The 17,816-nt window shown below is 44.1% G+C and overlaps 1 protein-coding gene across 3 annotated transcripts in view; it reads right to left on the bottom strand.

Moving 5' to 3' along the window:
* The window catches only part of LOC120023884 (smoothelin-like), an 87,030-nt gene that overhangs the window by 13,296 nt on the left and 55,918 nt on the right, over positions 1-17,816 (bottom strand). For all 3 annotated transcript variants that reach the window (XM_038968078.1, XM_038968018.1, XM_038968145.1), the window contains one exon: positions 13,035-13,108. In XM_038968078.1, coding sequence (XP_038824006.1) covers positions 13,035-13,108 — 74 coding nt within the window. The remainder of the gene's footprint in view (positions 1-13,034; positions 13,109-17,816) is intronic.

The following is a 17,816-nucleotide window of genomic DNA, read 5'->3' as shown; positions in this document are numbered from 1 at the left end:
CAGGCTTTCTTATCTTCTTTCATGGGCATGAGAGTGGACATTGTGCTAAGGGTGTCCGGTTGAGTCTAACACTACGCCATTGAGAGTGTGCGTACACTCTAGACCTACAGGACTCGGTTATGTAAGAGGTGTTGAAGCAGAAGCGGATCTATATAGTACGGCATTGTGAAGCGTAGGGGTCGGGTAAGATCAGCTTCCAGTCTGTGACATGACTGAACTAAAGGAGAACAGCTTCCCTCTGGGTGGGAGAGTCCTGACGGACAGGACCAGCTGGTCTGGGAGCATTACTGGGCTAAGGACCCTGTCCAGCTGAATAATACCACATCAATTCCCTTCAATATCCCTCAAAATGTCATCAACATACAACAATAAACATACACTATAGAGCCAGGATGCTCTGTCACTCAGAGCAGCTCAGAATACATTACATTATTAGGAATAACATACTTGGCAAACCTTCACACACACCAATCTACAGAAACATACAGTCTGATTTCCCAACAAACAGAGCAGAGAGGTCAACAGGTTTCAGAGCCTATCTGTGTCAGTGTTAGCGGTACCGGTGTTCAAATCAAAATCAAATCAAATTTTATTTGTCACATACACATGGTTAGCCGATGTTAATGTAAGTGTCGTGAAATGCTTGTGCTTCTAGTTCCGACCATGCAGTAATATCTAACAAGTAATCCAACAATTTCACAACTACTTTATACACAGAAGTGTAAAGGAATGAATACGAATATGTACATAATACCAGACTAATACCATCAGAGTAATTAGAAGGTAAATAATATAGGACAGAGAGAAAGCCTCTACATTGCCAGCTCCTTGGCTGGGTTCCCTTTACCCCAGTCAAAACACAGAGCAGAGCTGACCTTCTTGACCTGGACTACAGCAGGCTGCAGGGTTCAAGAGCAGTCTGACTGCCTCTAGAAGGCTGAGGAGCACATCAGGTCCAATCCCTAGAGTCGTCTAATCACAAAGGGTCTGGACCACGTGGGGGGGGGCTGATGGAGTGCCATTGGTGTGTCACACACCTGAGATGTAATCAGAGAGAGCACCCAGGCTGTGAACCATCATTTGGCCAGGGTAAGGGTATGGTTCAGTATCTGACCAGGATCACTGTGTGTGAAGTGTGAACGCTGAGCCACGTATCCCAAATCAAATGGTAATGTCAAAGAGAGGTGAGGAGTTCCTAAAAGACTGAAGGGTAGTCCAAGTCCAACACAATGTTAGGGACCTATTTTAGGAGGAGAGTGCCACAGAGATCTTAGGAGCCCAGTGTTTGGGCAGTAGACCAGAGGCTTTCATCATGACCAGGCGGTTTACTCAGAAGATTAAATGACAGCAAACAGGATACTTCCTCCCACCGCAGGATGTGTCCCCTGACAGAACACGGAAACAAACAAGAAAACCTGCACAAACACTCAGGGCAGTGAGGGCACCTCCACAAACCCCAACATCCACCCAATGGGATTAATGCATATCAGTGACAAACGCAGGTGTCACACACTCACAGACAATGAGAGAGGGGCTGGCACGAAACAGTGAGGGAAGAGAGAAAAGGTCATGCTTTGTGGATGGGAGGGGATAATGTGGATGGGAGGGGATGATGTGGGATGATAGAGATCCTGTTGGAACTGTCCTCATAAGTAGAGGGTGGGAAAAGACAGCAGGGGAGAAGGAGGGGCTACAGAAAGGCATGCAGATAAAGCTGGCGAGTTGATTGGTTACGGTTAAATCCCCTTCTTCACAATGATACCCCTAACCCTGAGATGTAACCAGCCATCTGTACTGACAATGTGCTCTAATCTGCTGTCAAGCTGAACACTAAAACCAGAAACTAACCTAGACTGATCAGATGCTCTTTATAGATGCGAAAACCTGTCATCCAAGATTAGAGGAAAATCTAGGCATCAAAGAGGGATAGGGAAGAGAGTGTCAGTAAAGAATAAAAGGCTGGAACTGATTCTAAATATTTTGTCAGGAGGGGATCCATACAGGCATAGAGAGGCATACCATGATGTTGCTGTGCGAGATGCCTCCTAGTCCTATCAGTGAGGAGGTGGAGGAAGAACGACGTGTGGCAAAGGTGGGACAGTGTGGGACTGGTGTGGCCTCAGGTTCACAATCTGGTCCATAGGGTGTTTTAGGGCTGAGGGGTGTGCTGGATGAAAGTTGGAGGTCATTGGGAGTACTGGGTGATGGCTCCGGGACGAAGGCTGTGTAAGGTGGTGGTTCAGGCAGGCCCAGGGCCTGACACAGATCCTCCACCTGGCGGGCCAGCCTCTCCTGCTGGATACGCAGCCTCAAGTTCTCCTCCTGCAGAGCTGCCAAAGCTGTAGACAGAGGAGCCACACGCGCCGCAGCCTCCTCGAGCCGTGCATCCACCCGCTTCCCAAAGGCCTGCAGGTCACTGTGGATCTCCCCCACGGCACAGCGCAGTGTCAGCTCCAGCCCACACTCACCACCCTCACTCTCCTCCTCCTCAACCTGATCTTGGGCTAGCAGGTCACCAATCACCTCCTCCAAACCAGACTCAGCACACAGGCTGTCTGGATTGCCCACCAGGGGCTGTGGAGCCTCTGAGGCCGACAGGAAGTCCAGGTTCACTCCAGGCATGGTGGGTAACTGCTCTCAATATCAAAAGTCACACCGAAGGTCGGATCTCGTTACAATGAGATGCAAAGTCCCTCTCTTTCAACTAAGCGCTAGGAACCAAATCGAGCTCTAAGAGTTAAACAATCCAAGAGCGATGTTTGTTGAGTTTTCAGTACGTATCCCCTGGGAGAAGAGGACAGTAGGCTCTCTCTCAGTCTGCCTGTTTATAGAGACCCTCCAAAACAACTCTAGTTCTTTATACCCCCCACAAACCCGACAGCCAATGAGCATTCACGGAATCCCGTTTCCAAGGCAGCAGAGGCCCCCACCCCTTTTTTTCCCTCAGGTGCCATAGACATGTGTATTTATCACTAGCCCCATCTATTATTCCACTGAGCCAGTCAGGGCCTGGGTGTCTGGTGGGGGGCCGGAGGGGAAATACGGGTGACAACAATTCATAGATCCCCCCCCCCCTCTCAACTCCCCTTTTATTTAGAACCCTTGTCCTTCACACCTCGATTGGCAGGCGACTGGGGTTTGGATGGGCTGTGTCTGTGTCTGGCCGACTGAGAGGGCCGACAGAATTTTACTTAAAGTGTTTGACAAACTGCAGCCTCTCAGGCTTGACATTATGAGTCAGTTGAGCTGCATGGGTCAGGTCAGAGGGTTAGGGAGGGTTTGGCCGGTAGGGATATCCTTGTCTCAGTATGTAAATGTATGCACTCTACTGTAAGTCGCTCTGGATAAGAGTGTCTGCTAAATGACTAAAATGTAAAAAAATTTAAAAAAATGTCAGAGGACAGGTCACCAGGGGTTAGGAGAACCTAAGAAGCACACCGAGCTGTGAGAGAGAGACAGAGGGTGGTCAATGTGGTGGGCTATTGACAACCTGAACCTGTTTCTGGTTGACCCTGGCCGTGGGGAAGGCTCTTGTTAAAGGCCAGCTGCTCTCTGCCGTGTGCTTGCTTTGGAACTTGCTGATAGAATATAATATCACAGTGGTCTGACCAGCTGCTGTTACGTGTGCATTCTTCAAGTGCTTTGTGTGTCAAGTTGAATGCTTTGAGAGAGTGTTGAACAGTCTGTGTCTATATGAATGTGTGCCTCCAGCATGCATTTGTGTATATGTATGGAATGGTTATAACCATTCCAATTTTAGAAAATTATAGCACTGTAGGTCTGCATGAATCAAATAATTTGAACTCAAACTACAGTGATATCAGGTGAACAAGGTCAGCGCAATACAAGCAAGCCCTCTTAGCACGTAATGTTGTTCTTAATCTCTGGTACACACACCTAAATAGTGCTTGACTAATGGTGCCTAAGCAATATAGCTAAAACTGTGTTCACTGAAAACCAGCATTTTTGTAGTTATTTGGCATGGTGGTTTCCAGGGTTGGGTTCAGTTACGTTTCAATTCAGAACGTAAACAAAATTCTAATTCTAATTCAAAATGTTCCTAATTGAAAAGCATTGATGAGAATTAGAAATGGAATATCATTGTACTTCCTGAATTGACTGGAATTTAAATGGAATTAACCCCAACCCCGGTGATTTCATCAAACCCCTAGGCATTCCTTAATATTGATATTAAGTGTGTAACTGAGCTGCTGATCCTGGGATTTAGAGGACAGCAGAACGGCTTCCAGGAACGGGGAGCAGGCCAGAGAGACTGTGGCCAGGCAGGCCAGGAGAAGTGGGTCAGACCCCATCAAGGACATCACTTTAGTCTGGTGCACACACACACACACACGCACACACACAGACACACATCTGAATACTGCAACAAGGTTTGTGTTTGTGTGTATGTGTGTATGTGTGTATGTGTGTGTATGTGTGTATGTGTGTATGTGTGTGTATGTGTGTATGTGTGTGTATGTGTGTATGTATGTGTGTGTATGTGTGTGTGTGTATGTGTGTGTGTGTATGTGTGTATGTATGTGTGTGTGTGTGTATGTGTGTGTGTGTGTGTGTGTATGTGTCTGTCTGTCTGTCTGTCTGTCTGTCTGTCTGTCTGTCTGTCTGTCTGTCTGTCTGTCTGTCTGTCTGTCAAAACACAGTCTGTTTTGTTTGTGCATATTTGAGCATGTGTGTTGGAGAGGGAGAGCGAGAAAGAGGCAGAGGGACAAATAGAGACAGAGAGAGCATGTGTTGTGCGTGTGAATGTTCTCTATATCTCTAAATGTTATGTATCTGTATAATAAGCAAGTGACTGTATTTATGCCCTAAGGCATTCCTGTGTAAATCAGATAGACATTAATTGCCTCCGTCTCAGAAAAGTGACAATGTCTTTGATCGTTGTGACTAGAGGTCGACCGATTAATCAACATGGCTTATTTCAAGTTTTCATAACAATCGGTAATCAGCCTTTTTGGACATCGATTATGGCCGATTACATTGCAATCCACGAGGAGACTGCGTGGCAGGCTGACCACCTGCTACGCGAGTGCAGCATCAAAAGGACCTTGTGGCTGCAAGGAGCCATGGTAAATTGCTAGCTAGCATTAAACGTATCTTATAAAAAACAATCGATCTTCACATAATCACTAGTTAACTACACATGGTTGATGATATTACTAGGTTAACTAGCTTGTCCTGCGTTGCATATAATCAATGCGGTGCCTGTTAATTTATCATCGAATCACAGCCTACTTCAACTTGATGATTTAACAAAAGCGCATTCGCGAAAAAAGCACAATCGTTGCAATAATGTACCTAACCATAAACATCTGTGCCTTTCTTAAAATCAGTACACAATTATATTTTTTAAACCTGTTATGTAGTTAAAATAAATAAATGTTAGCAGGCAATATTAACTAGGAAAATTGTGTCACTTCTCTTGCGTTTAGTGCAAGCAGAGTCAGGGTATATGCCGCAGTTTGGGCCGCCTGGCTCGTTGCGAACTGTTGAAAGGCCATTTATTCCTAACAAAGACCGTAATTAATTTGCCAGAATTTTACATAATTATGCCATAACATTGAAGGTTGCGCAATGTAACAAACAGTAATATTTAGACTTTGGGTTGCCACCCGTTCGATAAAATAGGTAACGGTTCCCTATTTCACTGAAAGAAAAAACGTTTTGTTTTCGAAATGAGAGTTTACGGATTTGACCATATTAATGACCAAAGGCTCGTATTTCTGTGTGTTTATTATATTAAAATTAAGTATATGATTTAATATTTGATAGAGCAGTCTGACTGAGCGGTGGTAGGCAGAAGCAGGCTTCATTCAAACAGCAGCTCTTAGCAATGCTGGGATGCACAGCTCTGTTTATGACTTCAAGCCTATCAACTCCTGAGATTAGGCTGGCAATACTAAAGTGCCTATAAGAACATCCAATAGTCAAAGGTATATGAAATACAAATGGTATAGAGAGAAATAGTCCTATAATTCCTATAATAACTACAACCTAAAACTTCTTACCTGGGAATATTGAAGACTCATGTTAAAAGGAACCACCAGCTTTCATATGTTCTCATGTTCTGAGCAAGGAACTTAAAGTTAGCTTTTTTTACATGGCACATCTTGCACTTTTACTTTCTTCTCCAACACTGTTTTTTAGCATTATTTTAACCAAATTGAACATTAAGTTAAAATAAGTGTTCATTGTTCATTCAGTATTGTTGTAATTGTCATTTATTACAAAAATATATATAAAAATCGGCCGATTAATCGGTATCGGCTTTTTTTGGTCCTCCAATAAGCGGTTTCGGCGTTGAAAAATCATAATTGGTCGACCTCTAGTTGTGACCCCGCTGCAGTTATTTACAAGAGAGTGTCTAAAAATAGTCAGCAGCTTTATCCAGAACACACCAATAAAATTCATCTGGGACTTCACCCTGGCCCCCCTCCAGAGAAGAACAGCACAGTGAGATAAATGATCTCAGGCCACAGCTTTAAGTCATATAGCCATAAAACACCAGGGATAAAACATTAACACACTGCATCTGACTTATGGCTCCACTAACAAAATCCACAGACCAGGATCATCTCCAAAATAGTCAGAGACCTCATCTCTCTCTCCCTTTCTCCTGTCCTCCATAAAAGCCCTGTACAGGGGCCATATACTAGAGAACATGTGTGCTGGTTGGGTAACCCGTGCTCAGTGTTTGTTCAGGCTGTGCTGACAATAGGGAGATTAGTGTGCTGTATGACAGTGAGTGGCCAGGACTGACAGTTGATCCTTCACTGTGGGACCGTGGCCATAAACCCCTGTCCAGCGTTACCAGCGTGACCCAGGGCTCTGCTGTAATCTCCATGCCCGCAGGAGAGCCACTGCTTGTCCGTCGTCGCCGCAGAGATAGAACAACGGCATTATTTACACCCGAGGGCACGGGTCAGCAGACAGCCTGGACGGGTGGCAGAGATGAGTGGGCACAGGTGAGGGTACTTAATCCAGGGCCGACGTGGGCATCAATAACACCAACGGCCGGTCCCATCTGCTACACACACCCAGAGCTATTCCAACAGCACTCCCTCTTTCTCACTCTCACTTAGCTTAAGTCTCCGTTCCACCTTTCACCTGTTTGTTGATCTTACCCTCCATTTCCATCCTTAACGCTCCCACCTTTTCTGTCCTTCTCATTACCATTATTTATCATCTCTCCCTAACCCGCTTCTTGCTCGCTTTCTTCACAGTTGATGCGTTTTTATTATTCTGCACATTGTAAGATTCAATGCTACCTTCACTGCATTATCCCAGTCTAAAAGCCTATCTGAACCTGAGCCGTCATTAAGTAACTGGTTGTGTATAGGGGTGATAACGATGATAAGGTTTGAGTACATACCACCAGAGAGGAGCAGAGGACCACCCACACAGATCACAAACAGTCTGTGTACCCCATGGCTTCTCCTTTACCAAACACCAATAAAGACTAACTCATCCAAAACAACCCTCTTATCACACAGCTTAGATTGCAAGACCTCCATAATAGGACTCTTCCATCAGTGTGTATACAACCCTACGATCCTATAGAGGACAGAGGAATGTGAATGAGGATCAATGTCAATGCCTGTTAACGGTGGGACTGGAAGCCAATCCAGACAAATCCATCGTCCATCATTATCACGCACCCTTGAACTTCCATGGGCCTGAGAGACTATGCGGGACAGGTGGTGGGGCCTAGACCCAGGACAGAGGTACAGTGCAGCAGCCCTGCTTGATGCTAACCTAGAGCGAGAATAGCATCTGCCAGCTTCCCTTCACAAATCTCATTAGCGGAGTTATTTCCACGTGTGTCTAATAACCTGAATAAGCCCGGCTGATATACCATGCTGGTGGCTTGGGCTGAAAAAGTGTCCCCTGTTTTGCCTACACAACAAGGAGCACGTCTTGTGCTCTTATTCACAAACACATCCTAAACCTCAACACATGGTCTCAGTACCTGGAAACAAGGACAAGTGCACATATGTAGCGCAACTGTCTTGGTGTAAATCCTTACAAAAAGGGCATCAAAAGAATCCAATGGTCGTATCCATGACTTTCACAACGAGCCACCAAAGTTTACCACTGAAAATGGGAAATGTTTTCAATTAAATTGTAACACATCACATACACAGACATGCAAGCCTCTCGACCATAGTTACCTATTATGCCTAGCACGGGTCAAGCATACACCTCATCTTCTGCAGAATGAATACATGTCTTCTTGCCCCTTCATCTCGCTCAGTCTGTCTGTGTGTAAGAGCCACCTATCAGTGTCTGTATCCGTCTGGATGTGTGTAACTGCAGGGTTAACTGATAGAGACAGTCTCTATGCAACATCTTTAATCCCCCCCCCCCGCACCTCCCAGCCCCAATCCCAGGCAGCGTCCTCCCAGCCCAGCCCTGATCCCCTAACCAGATTACTGCTCCGCTCTACATGGGGAGTGAGGAAACTAGACTACACTTTTCCCTTACCCTACATTCGCTTCCCTTCATTCACTCATGACAGAGCTTTTTCCTTTTAAGAAGTGCCGTTTAAGAAGTGTAACTTTGATCTAAATTGTAACATTCTGTCATTAACAGTGCATGTTCAAATGTATAGCAAATAACACGTTTTCATATAAAAAATGTCAAAAAGACTATAGTAAGTGCCTATTACAGTAGGTGCCGCAAAGTAACAGGGTTATTTCTTAAGTCAGACATAAATCCCCTTGTAACAGGGGGAAATGAAGCTTGTTGTGTGCAACAGGGAGTGGCAATTGAGAAAAAAATGTATGGGTAACATGGTTGACATGTTATGATCATACGCACTCAGTTTCCCACCACAAAACACCAGGAAATGGCCAAATAGAGTAGAACCAGCTCACATGCTTTTACTATATGATTTGACTATTGGATTCAATGTTAGGTTCAAAGTTTCTTTTTAAAATATATATTTTGTAAGGAATAGATTCAGCACATTAAAACAAGAGTTTAGTTCACATGACAGAATTACCTTAAAATGAGGGACAGACGTAGATGAATCAATAATCACATGAAACAAATAATCATCTTCAGAAATGACTGTCAGAGCATCTAGGGCTTTACAATGATGGTGAAACTTGGAGAAATGTTGGAATTAAGTGGGTTCAAATCTTCCTAGAAATGACACAGGGTTGACGGAGGGACTTGTGAATTTGCTGAATTTTGTAGATGTATTGAATTCTCTATGTGGTCTATATAAAAGGTCACTTAATTTATATAACAGGCTTTTAAAATACCATATTGGTGCACAATTTCTACTGAAAAATATCATAGGTACGCAAAAGGCACCTATTTTGTGGAACAATCCCTGTGTCATCGTCTAGTTGAGTGGCTAGGACTTTAGGGAGGTGGCATAGACTGTAGGGAGATAGCATGGACTGTAGGGAGGTAGCATGGGACTGTAGGGAGGTGGCATAGACTGTAGGGAGGTGGCATGGACTGTAGGGAGTTGGCATGGACTGTAGGGAGGTGGCATGGGACTGTAGGGGGGTAGCATGGACTGTAGGGAGGTAGCATGGGACTGTAGGGAGGTAGCATTGGACTGTAGGGAGATAGCATGGACTGTAGGGAGATAGTATGGGACTGTAGGGAGATAGCATGGGACTGTAGGGAGGTAGCATGGACTGTAGGGAGGTAGCATGGACTGTAGGGAGGTAGCATGGGACTGTAGGGAGGTAGCATGGGACTGTAGGGAGGTAGCATGGGACTGTAGGGAGGTAGCATGGGACTGTAGGGAGGTAGCATGGGACTGTAGGGAGGTGGCATGGGACTGTAGGGAGGTGGCATAGACTGTAGGGAGGTGGCATAGACTGTAGGGAGGTAGCATGGACTGTAGGGAGATAGCATAGACTGTAGGGAGGTGGCATGGACTGTAGGGAGATGGCATGGACTGTAGGGAGATGGCATGGGACTGTAGGGAGGTAGCATGGGACTGTAGGGAGGTAGCATGGGACTGTAGGGAGGTAGCATGGGACTGTAGGGAGGTGGCATAGACTGTAGGGAGGTAGCATGGACTGTAGGGAGATAGCATAGACTGTAGGGAGGTAGCATGGGACTGTAGGGAGGTAGCATGGGACTGTAGGGAGGTAGCATGGGACTGTAGGGAGGTAGCATGGACTGTAGGGAGGTAGCATGGACTGTAGGGAGGTGGCATGGGACTGTAGGGAGGTAGCATGGGACTGTAGGGAGATGGCATGGACTGTAGGGAGGTGGCATTGACTGTAGGGAGGTAGCATAGACTGTAGGGAGATGGCATGGACTGTAGGGAGATGGCATGGACTGTAGGGAGATGGCATGGACTGTAGGGAGATGGCATGGGACTGTAGGGAGGTAGCATGGGACTGTAGGGAGGTAGCATGGGACTGTAGGGAGGTGGCATAGACTGTAGGGAGGTAGCATGGACTGTAGGGAGATAGCATGGGACTGTAGGGAGGTAGCATGGGACTGTAGGGAGGTAGCATGGGACTGTAGGGAGGTAGCATGGGACTGTAGGGAGGTAGCATGGACTGTAGGGAGGTAGCATGGACTGTAGGGAGGTGGCATGGGACTGTAGGGAGGTAGCATGGGACTGTAGGGAGATGGCATGGACTGTAGGGAGGTGGCATTGACTGTAGGGAGGTAGCATTGGACTGTAGGGAGATAGCATGGACTGTAGGGAGATAGTATGGGACTGTAGGGAGATAGCATGGGACTGTAGGGAGGTAGCATGGGACTGTAGGGAGGTAGCATGGACTGTAGGGAGGTAGCATGGGACTGTAGGGAGGTAGCATGGGACTGTAGGGAGGTAGCATGGGACTGTAGGGAGGTGGCATGGGACTGTAGGGAGGTGGCATAGACTGTAGGGAGGTGGCATGGACTGTAGGGAGGTTGCATGGACTGTAGGGAGATAGCATAGACTGTAGGGAGGTGGCATGGACTGTAGGGAGATGGCATGGACTGTAGGGAGATGGCATGGGACTGTAGGGAGGTAGCATGGGACTGTAGGGAGGTAGCATGGGACTGTAGGGAGGTAGCATGGGACTGTAGGGAGGTAGCATGGGACTGTTGGGAGGTAGCATGGGACTGTAGGGAGGTAGCATGGGACTGTAGGGAGGTAGCATGGGACTGTAGGGAGGTAGCATGGGACTGTAGGGAGGTAGCATGGGACTGTAGGGAGGTAGCATGGGACTGTAGGGAGGTAGCATGGACTGTAGGGAGGTAGCATGGACTGTAGGGAGGTGGCATGGGACTGTAGGGAGGTAGCATGGGACTGTAGGGAGGTAGCATGGGACTGTAGGGAGGTAGCATGGACTGTAGGGAGGTGGCATGGACTGTAGGGAGGTGGCATGGGACTGTAGGGAGGTAGCATGGACTGTAGGGAGGTAGCATGGACTGTAGGGAGGTAGCATGGACTGTAGGGAGGTAGCATGGACTGTAGGGAGGTAGCATGGACTGTAGGGAGGTGGCATGGGACTGTAGGGAGGTGGCATGGGACTGTAGGGAGGTGGCATGGGACTGTAGGGAGGTGGCATGGGACTGTAGGGAGGTGGCATGGGACTGTAGGGAGGTGGCATGGAGTGTAGGGAGGTGGCATGGAGTGTAGGGAGGTGGCATGGAGTGTATGGAGTTGGCATGGAGTGTAGGGAGGTGGCATGGAGTGTAGGGAGTTGTCATGGAGTGTAGGGAGTTGTCATGGAGTGTATGGAGGTGGCATGGAGTGTAGGGAGGTGGCATGGAGTGTAGGGAGTTGGCATGGAGTGTATGGAGTTGGCATGGAGTGTATGGAGTTGGCATGGAGTGTATGGAGTTGGCATGGAGTGTAGGGAGGTGGCATGGAGTGTAGGGAGGTGGCATGGAGTGTAGGGAGGTGGCATAGAGTGTAGAGAGGTGGCACAGACTGTAGGGAGGTGGCATAGACTGTAGGGAGGTGGCATAGACTGTAGAGAGGTAGCATGGACTGTAGAGAGGTGGCATAGACTGTAGAGAGGTGGCATAGACTGTAGGGAGGTGGCATAGACTGTAGGGAGGTGGCATAGACTGTAGTGAGGTGGCATAGACTGTAGTGAGGTGGCATAGACTGTAGGGAGGTGGCATAGACTGTAGGGAGGTGGCATAGACTGTAGGGAGGTGGCATTGACTGTAGGGAGGTGGCATGGACTGTAGGGAGATGGCATGGTCTGTAGGGAGGTGGCATGGACTGTAGGAAGGTGCAGAGATAAATCTCAGGAGGGATGGGGCATAGACAGAATGAAGTGCCCAGTGCACCTCCCTCCCTCTCTGTCTGTTTCTCATACCCTACAAGGACACTCTTTGTTTGATAAACACCAAGTCCGCCCTGCTCGCTCGCTCTCTCTCCCTCCCTCCCTCCCTCCCTCTCTCTCTCTCTCTCTCTCTTATAAGGCGCATGAGACACTTGCTTTCAGGGGCAAAGCAAGTGCTTTGCGACAACGATGATACATTTTTGGGGGAATTAAGAATAGAATAGAAATAAGTATGACATTTTAAGGCAAGAGGTAAACCATGACTGTTCAACTTAGAGTCCAACATTTATTGATAGCTTTTAAAGGCATCACATGCATAACTCAGGTTTGACACGTTACAGTCATTTAAAGTCCTACTCCAGTCTCCTTTTCACCTCATTTAACATCTGATTTACTTAGCAAAAGGCACACCTCAATAGGTGGTCCAGGTATGACATGTCATGGCACAAGTGGGGGGCTTTCCTCTTTTGTTCTCTATTGCTCCTCTATTGTTTGTCAAGCAAGAGGGGAGGCCGATGACATCACATCAGACCATCTACTTAAATGCCCTATTCCTTGAAGTTTGCAGTTGTGTCAAAAAAAATGATTTGCTGAAAATATATATATTTTTACCCTTCAGTGTGTACACATTACTGTATTTATACTTGGAATACTGTTTTTCAATTGGAAAAGTCAAAATATTGCTGTAGTGTGTCTTTAACCCTGCGTTTCTGCCAGGACAGGAGGAGTGGAGTGTTACAGTACCTTGAAAGAGGATCCAGAAGTGAGGCTGGAGGAGGAGGTCTTGAAGGGGGTGGCTCTCAGACCCATGGTCAACTCTGCCAGGGAGAGAGAGAGAGCCATACAGTGAGAGACTTACATGGAGCTGACGTGTCAAAAGCTCTATAAAACAATGTCACAGCACACCACCAGTGTTTAACCATAAATAGTTACATGTTAAATGGACTCAAGTCCCCAAAGCATACAGTATTCGTTTTGTATATTGTACATGATGATGTGCCTATGGCTCTGAGTGTCCATGAGGGGACCATCACTCACTTACATAAGCCGTCATGGTGCCTTCCTGTATTATACTTATGCAACAAACCAAAAAATATTCTACTGAGCCATTTACTTTATATAATATTCATACCTTGTATTATTTCTTATTGTTGTTGCATTGTTGAGAAGGAACCTGCGAGTAAGCATTTCTTTGGACGGGGTAAACCATGTGTATCCTGAGCATATGACTAATAAAAACTTTAAATGGTGTCATAAAGGATGGTAGTGAGTCACACTATGGGCCCTGCCACCGCTAATACAAACACCCATGTTCCATCTTTCTCTGCACACATACAATGTCATGTGACCTATGCACCAACACCAACACACACACACAGTAAACTGGGGACCAACATAATACGTTTTTTTTCTGGATCAAAAAGGGGCTTAGGTGGTTGGGCGTGGCAAGGGGAGTGGCAGGGGGGCGTGGTAATGGGCACGGTCAGCCCGGTGGAGAACATTTTAGAGTCCTCCACCTTGGCAGTGTAGGGAAATGCTTTAATATTTAAGCCAATAACCTGCAATTCTCAAAATTTCTCCATGAAGATGAAGAGGAATTGTTTCATGTTTCAGTTTTAAAGCATTTTCTGCAATCCCACACATTTTCTCATAGAGCAGAGAAAATGTAGCCGTTTTAAATCTAATTTCCTGCAATTCTATGCATTTTGACATGGCTAATGCTGTGTTCCTTTGTTCAAACATAATCAAATCAATACTGCTAAATTCATTGTTTTGGCAATTTTCAATTCTCCCTGACTGTCTAGCTTTTATTTAGGTGATTGATAGTATTCAAATATTAGATTATTAAACAATATATAGATAAGTTCATTAAGCGTTTTTCCATTCTGAAAATGAATTTAAAAAAATATACAGTGCATTCGGAAAATATTCAGAATGTAACAACATTTTGTTACGTTGCAGCCTTATTCTAAAATTGATTCAATTGTTTTTTCTCCCTCAACAATCTACACACAATACCCCATAACGACAAAGAAAAAAATGGTTTTTAGACATTTTTGCAAAGTTATAAAAAGGAACAAATGAAATAACACATTTACATAGGTATTCAGACCCTTTACTCTGTACTTTGTTAAAAGCACCTTTGGCAGCGATTACAGCCTCGCGTCTTCTTGGGAATGATGCTACAAGCTTGGCACACCTGTATTTGGGGAGGTTCTCCCATTCTTCTCTGCAGATCCTCTCAAGCTCTGTCAGGTTGGATAGGGAGCGTCGAGGCACAGCTATTTTCAGGTCTCTCCAGATATGTTAGATAGGGTTCAAGTTCGGGCTCTGGCTGGCCCACTCAGAGACTTGTCTTGAAGCAACTCCTGCGTTGTCTTGGCTGTGTGCTTAGGGTTGTTTTCATGTTAGAAGGTGAACCTTTGTTGTTGTCCTGTTGGAAGGTGAACCTGTGTGCTTAGGGTCATTGTCCTGTTGGAAGGTGAACCTTCGTCCCAGTCTGAGGTCCTAAGCGCTCTGGAGCAGGTTTTCATCAAGGATCTCTCTGTACTTTGCACCGTTCATCTTTCTCTCAATCCTGACTAGTCTTCCAGTCCCTGCCACTGAAAAACATCCCCACAGCATGATGCTGCCACCACCATGCTTCACCGTAGGGATGGTGCCAGGTTTCCTCCAGACGTGACGCTTGGCATTCAGGCCAAAGACTTCAATCTTGGTTTCATCAGACCAGAGAATCTTGTTTCTCATGGTTTGAGAGTCTTTTAGTGCCTTTTGGCAAACTCCATGTGGGCTGTTATGTGCCTTTTAGGGTTAGCAAAAGGGGGATACCTAGTCAGTTGTACAACTGAATGCATTCAAATTAAATGGGTCTTCCGCATTTAACCCAAGCCCTCTGAATCAGAGAGGTGCGGGGGGCTGCCATAATCGACATCCACGTCTTCGGCGCGCAGGGAACAGTGGGTTAACTGCCTTGCTCAGGGGCAGAACGACAGATTTGTACCTTGTCAGCTCGGGGATTCAATCCAGCAACTTTTCGTTTACTGGCCCAATGCTCTAACCACTAGGCTACCTGCTTTTAGTGAGGAGTAGCTTCTGTCTTGATTTTTGCTCTGACATACACTGTCAACTGTGGGACCTTATATAGACAGGTGAGTGCCTTTGCAAATCATGTCCAATCAATTTAATTTACCACAGGTAGACTGCAATCAAGTTGTAGAAACATCAAGGATGATCAATGGAAACAGGATGCACCTGAGCTCAATTTTGAGTCTCTTAGCAAAGGGTCTGAATACTTATGTAAATAAGGTATTTCCGTAATTTTTTTATTTTAATACATTTGCAAAAATTTCTAAAAAACTGTTTTTTCTCTTTGTCATTATGGGGTTTTGTCTGTAGATTGATGAGGAAAACAATGAATTTAATCAATTTTAGAATAAGGCTGTAACGTAAAAGTCAAGGGGTCTGAATACTTCCCGAATGCACTGTATATATTTTTACACTGTTTGGACTTAGGCTTCCTGAAACTCTTAGGCTTTCTCTTAGGATTTCAATAGCAGACAAATCCCTACATAAGACAGCAGCTATGTCAGTTTAACCACATCTGTAAAACAGAAGTGCCTGTTTGATCCGTACCAGTGTTCTGTAATGTACACTCAGGACTGTTGTTAGGAGCTGCTGGGTGAACACAAGACATTCTCCAAACCGGTCTTCAGTCAGTGGCAGGGAGCTTCCAAAAAAGGAACCCAAAGGCATTAGAGCAAAATTGGGCTTAAAGCCGGCCTCTTGAAGAAGCCCAGTGCAGCTGTCAGAGGGTCTGGGTGGAGGGAGATGAGACGAGGGGGCTAATCAGAGTCTGACTGGGTGCTGTAATAGTCCTGCTCCAGACAGGGTCTTAAGTAAACTGTTTGGGTTGGAGGTCCTGGTGGTTGGAAAGTGCTGGAGCACAAGACTGGTTGTTTGGACAGATGTCCACAGCAGCTGTGAACAGGCCGCTTCTGAGACACACCAAAACACTAACATCCACATACACAGAAAGATGAACAGAAACATAACCAGACAAGTAGGTGTCCAGAGGGGTATCCTATGAAGAAAGGTAGATCTACTCAGGGTTTTCTGAAGCTAACCAGCTCCAGTTAGCTTCACATTCCAGCTCAGACTTCATACTGTACGTATTAGGAAGGTGGATATTGCTTGTCTGTAATTGTGCGTGCATGTCGCAGATGGCTAGTTGAACGTCGAAAATCTTAACTGAGATAATGCTGAAACATCATATTTTAATTTGTGCCGAAAACAAAATTATGGAAATGTTATCTTGCAAATTCATGGTGTGAAATAGGCTTTTAGAAGTGCAGTCTTTATTTTATTGCTTATTATTATCGTTAATACAGTCTTTATTTTATTGCTTATTATTATCGTTAATAGTCTTTATTTTATTACTTATTATTATCGTTAAGTTTTTGTTTTTTTATTACTTATTATTATCGTTAATACAGTCTTTATTTTATTACTTATTATTATCGTTAATACAGTCTTTATTTTATTACTTATTATTATCGTTAATACAGTCTTTATTTTATTACTTATTATTGTCATCGTTAATACAGCCTATTTTTTATTACTTATTATTATCATCGTTAATACAGTCTTTTTTATTACTTATTATTATCATCGTTAATACAGTCTTTTTTATTACTTATTATTATCATCGTTAATACAGTCTTTTTTATTACTTATTATTATCATCGTTAATACAGTCTTTTTTATTACTTATTATTATCATCGTTAATACAGTCTTACTTTTTTATTACTTATTATTATCGTTAATAATAAATAATAAAATAAAGACTGTATTAACGATAATAATAAGTAATAAAATAAAGACTGTATTAACGATAATAATAAGTAATAAAAAAACAGACTGTTAACAATAATAATAAGTAATAAAATAAAGACTGTATTAACAATCAATAATAATAAATAATAAAATAAAGACTGTATTATCGATCGTTAATACAGTCTTTATTTTATTACTTATTATTATCGTTAACAGTCTTTGTTTTTTTATTACTTATTATTATCGTTAATACAGTCTTTATTTTATTACTTATTATCGTTAATACAGTCTTTGTGTTTTTATTACTTATTATTATCGTTAATACAGTCTTTGTGTTTTTATTACTTATTATCGTTAATACAGTCTTTATTTTATTACTTATTATCGTTAATACAGTCTTTATTTTATTACTTATTATTATCGTTAACACAGTCTTTGTTTTTTTATTACTTATTATTATCGTTAATACAATCTTTATTTTATTACTTATTATTATCGTTAATACAGTCTTTATTTTATTACTTATTATTATCGTTAATACAGTCTTTGGTGTGCTTATCAATGCACAAACACCTTTTCCCCCACTCATATCAATATATATTTTTATTAAGTCATAAGAAAGTGTTACATTGTGTGAAGTTTACTAAATGTGTAAAGTGATATATTTTAACATATAAAAAACAAAACATTTT

The sequence above is a fragment of the Salvelinus namaycush genome, chromosome 1 (assembly GCF_016432855.1).
Source record: "Salvelinus namaycush isolate Seneca chromosome 1, SaNama_1.0, whole genome shotgun sequence".
Lineage (NCBI taxonomy): Eukaryota > Metazoa > Chordata > Actinopteri > Salmoniformes > Salmonidae > Salvelinus > Salvelinus namaycush.
The sequence above is the reverse complement of the archived record's forward strand: the minus strand, read 5'-3'. Positions and strand labels throughout refer to the sequence as shown.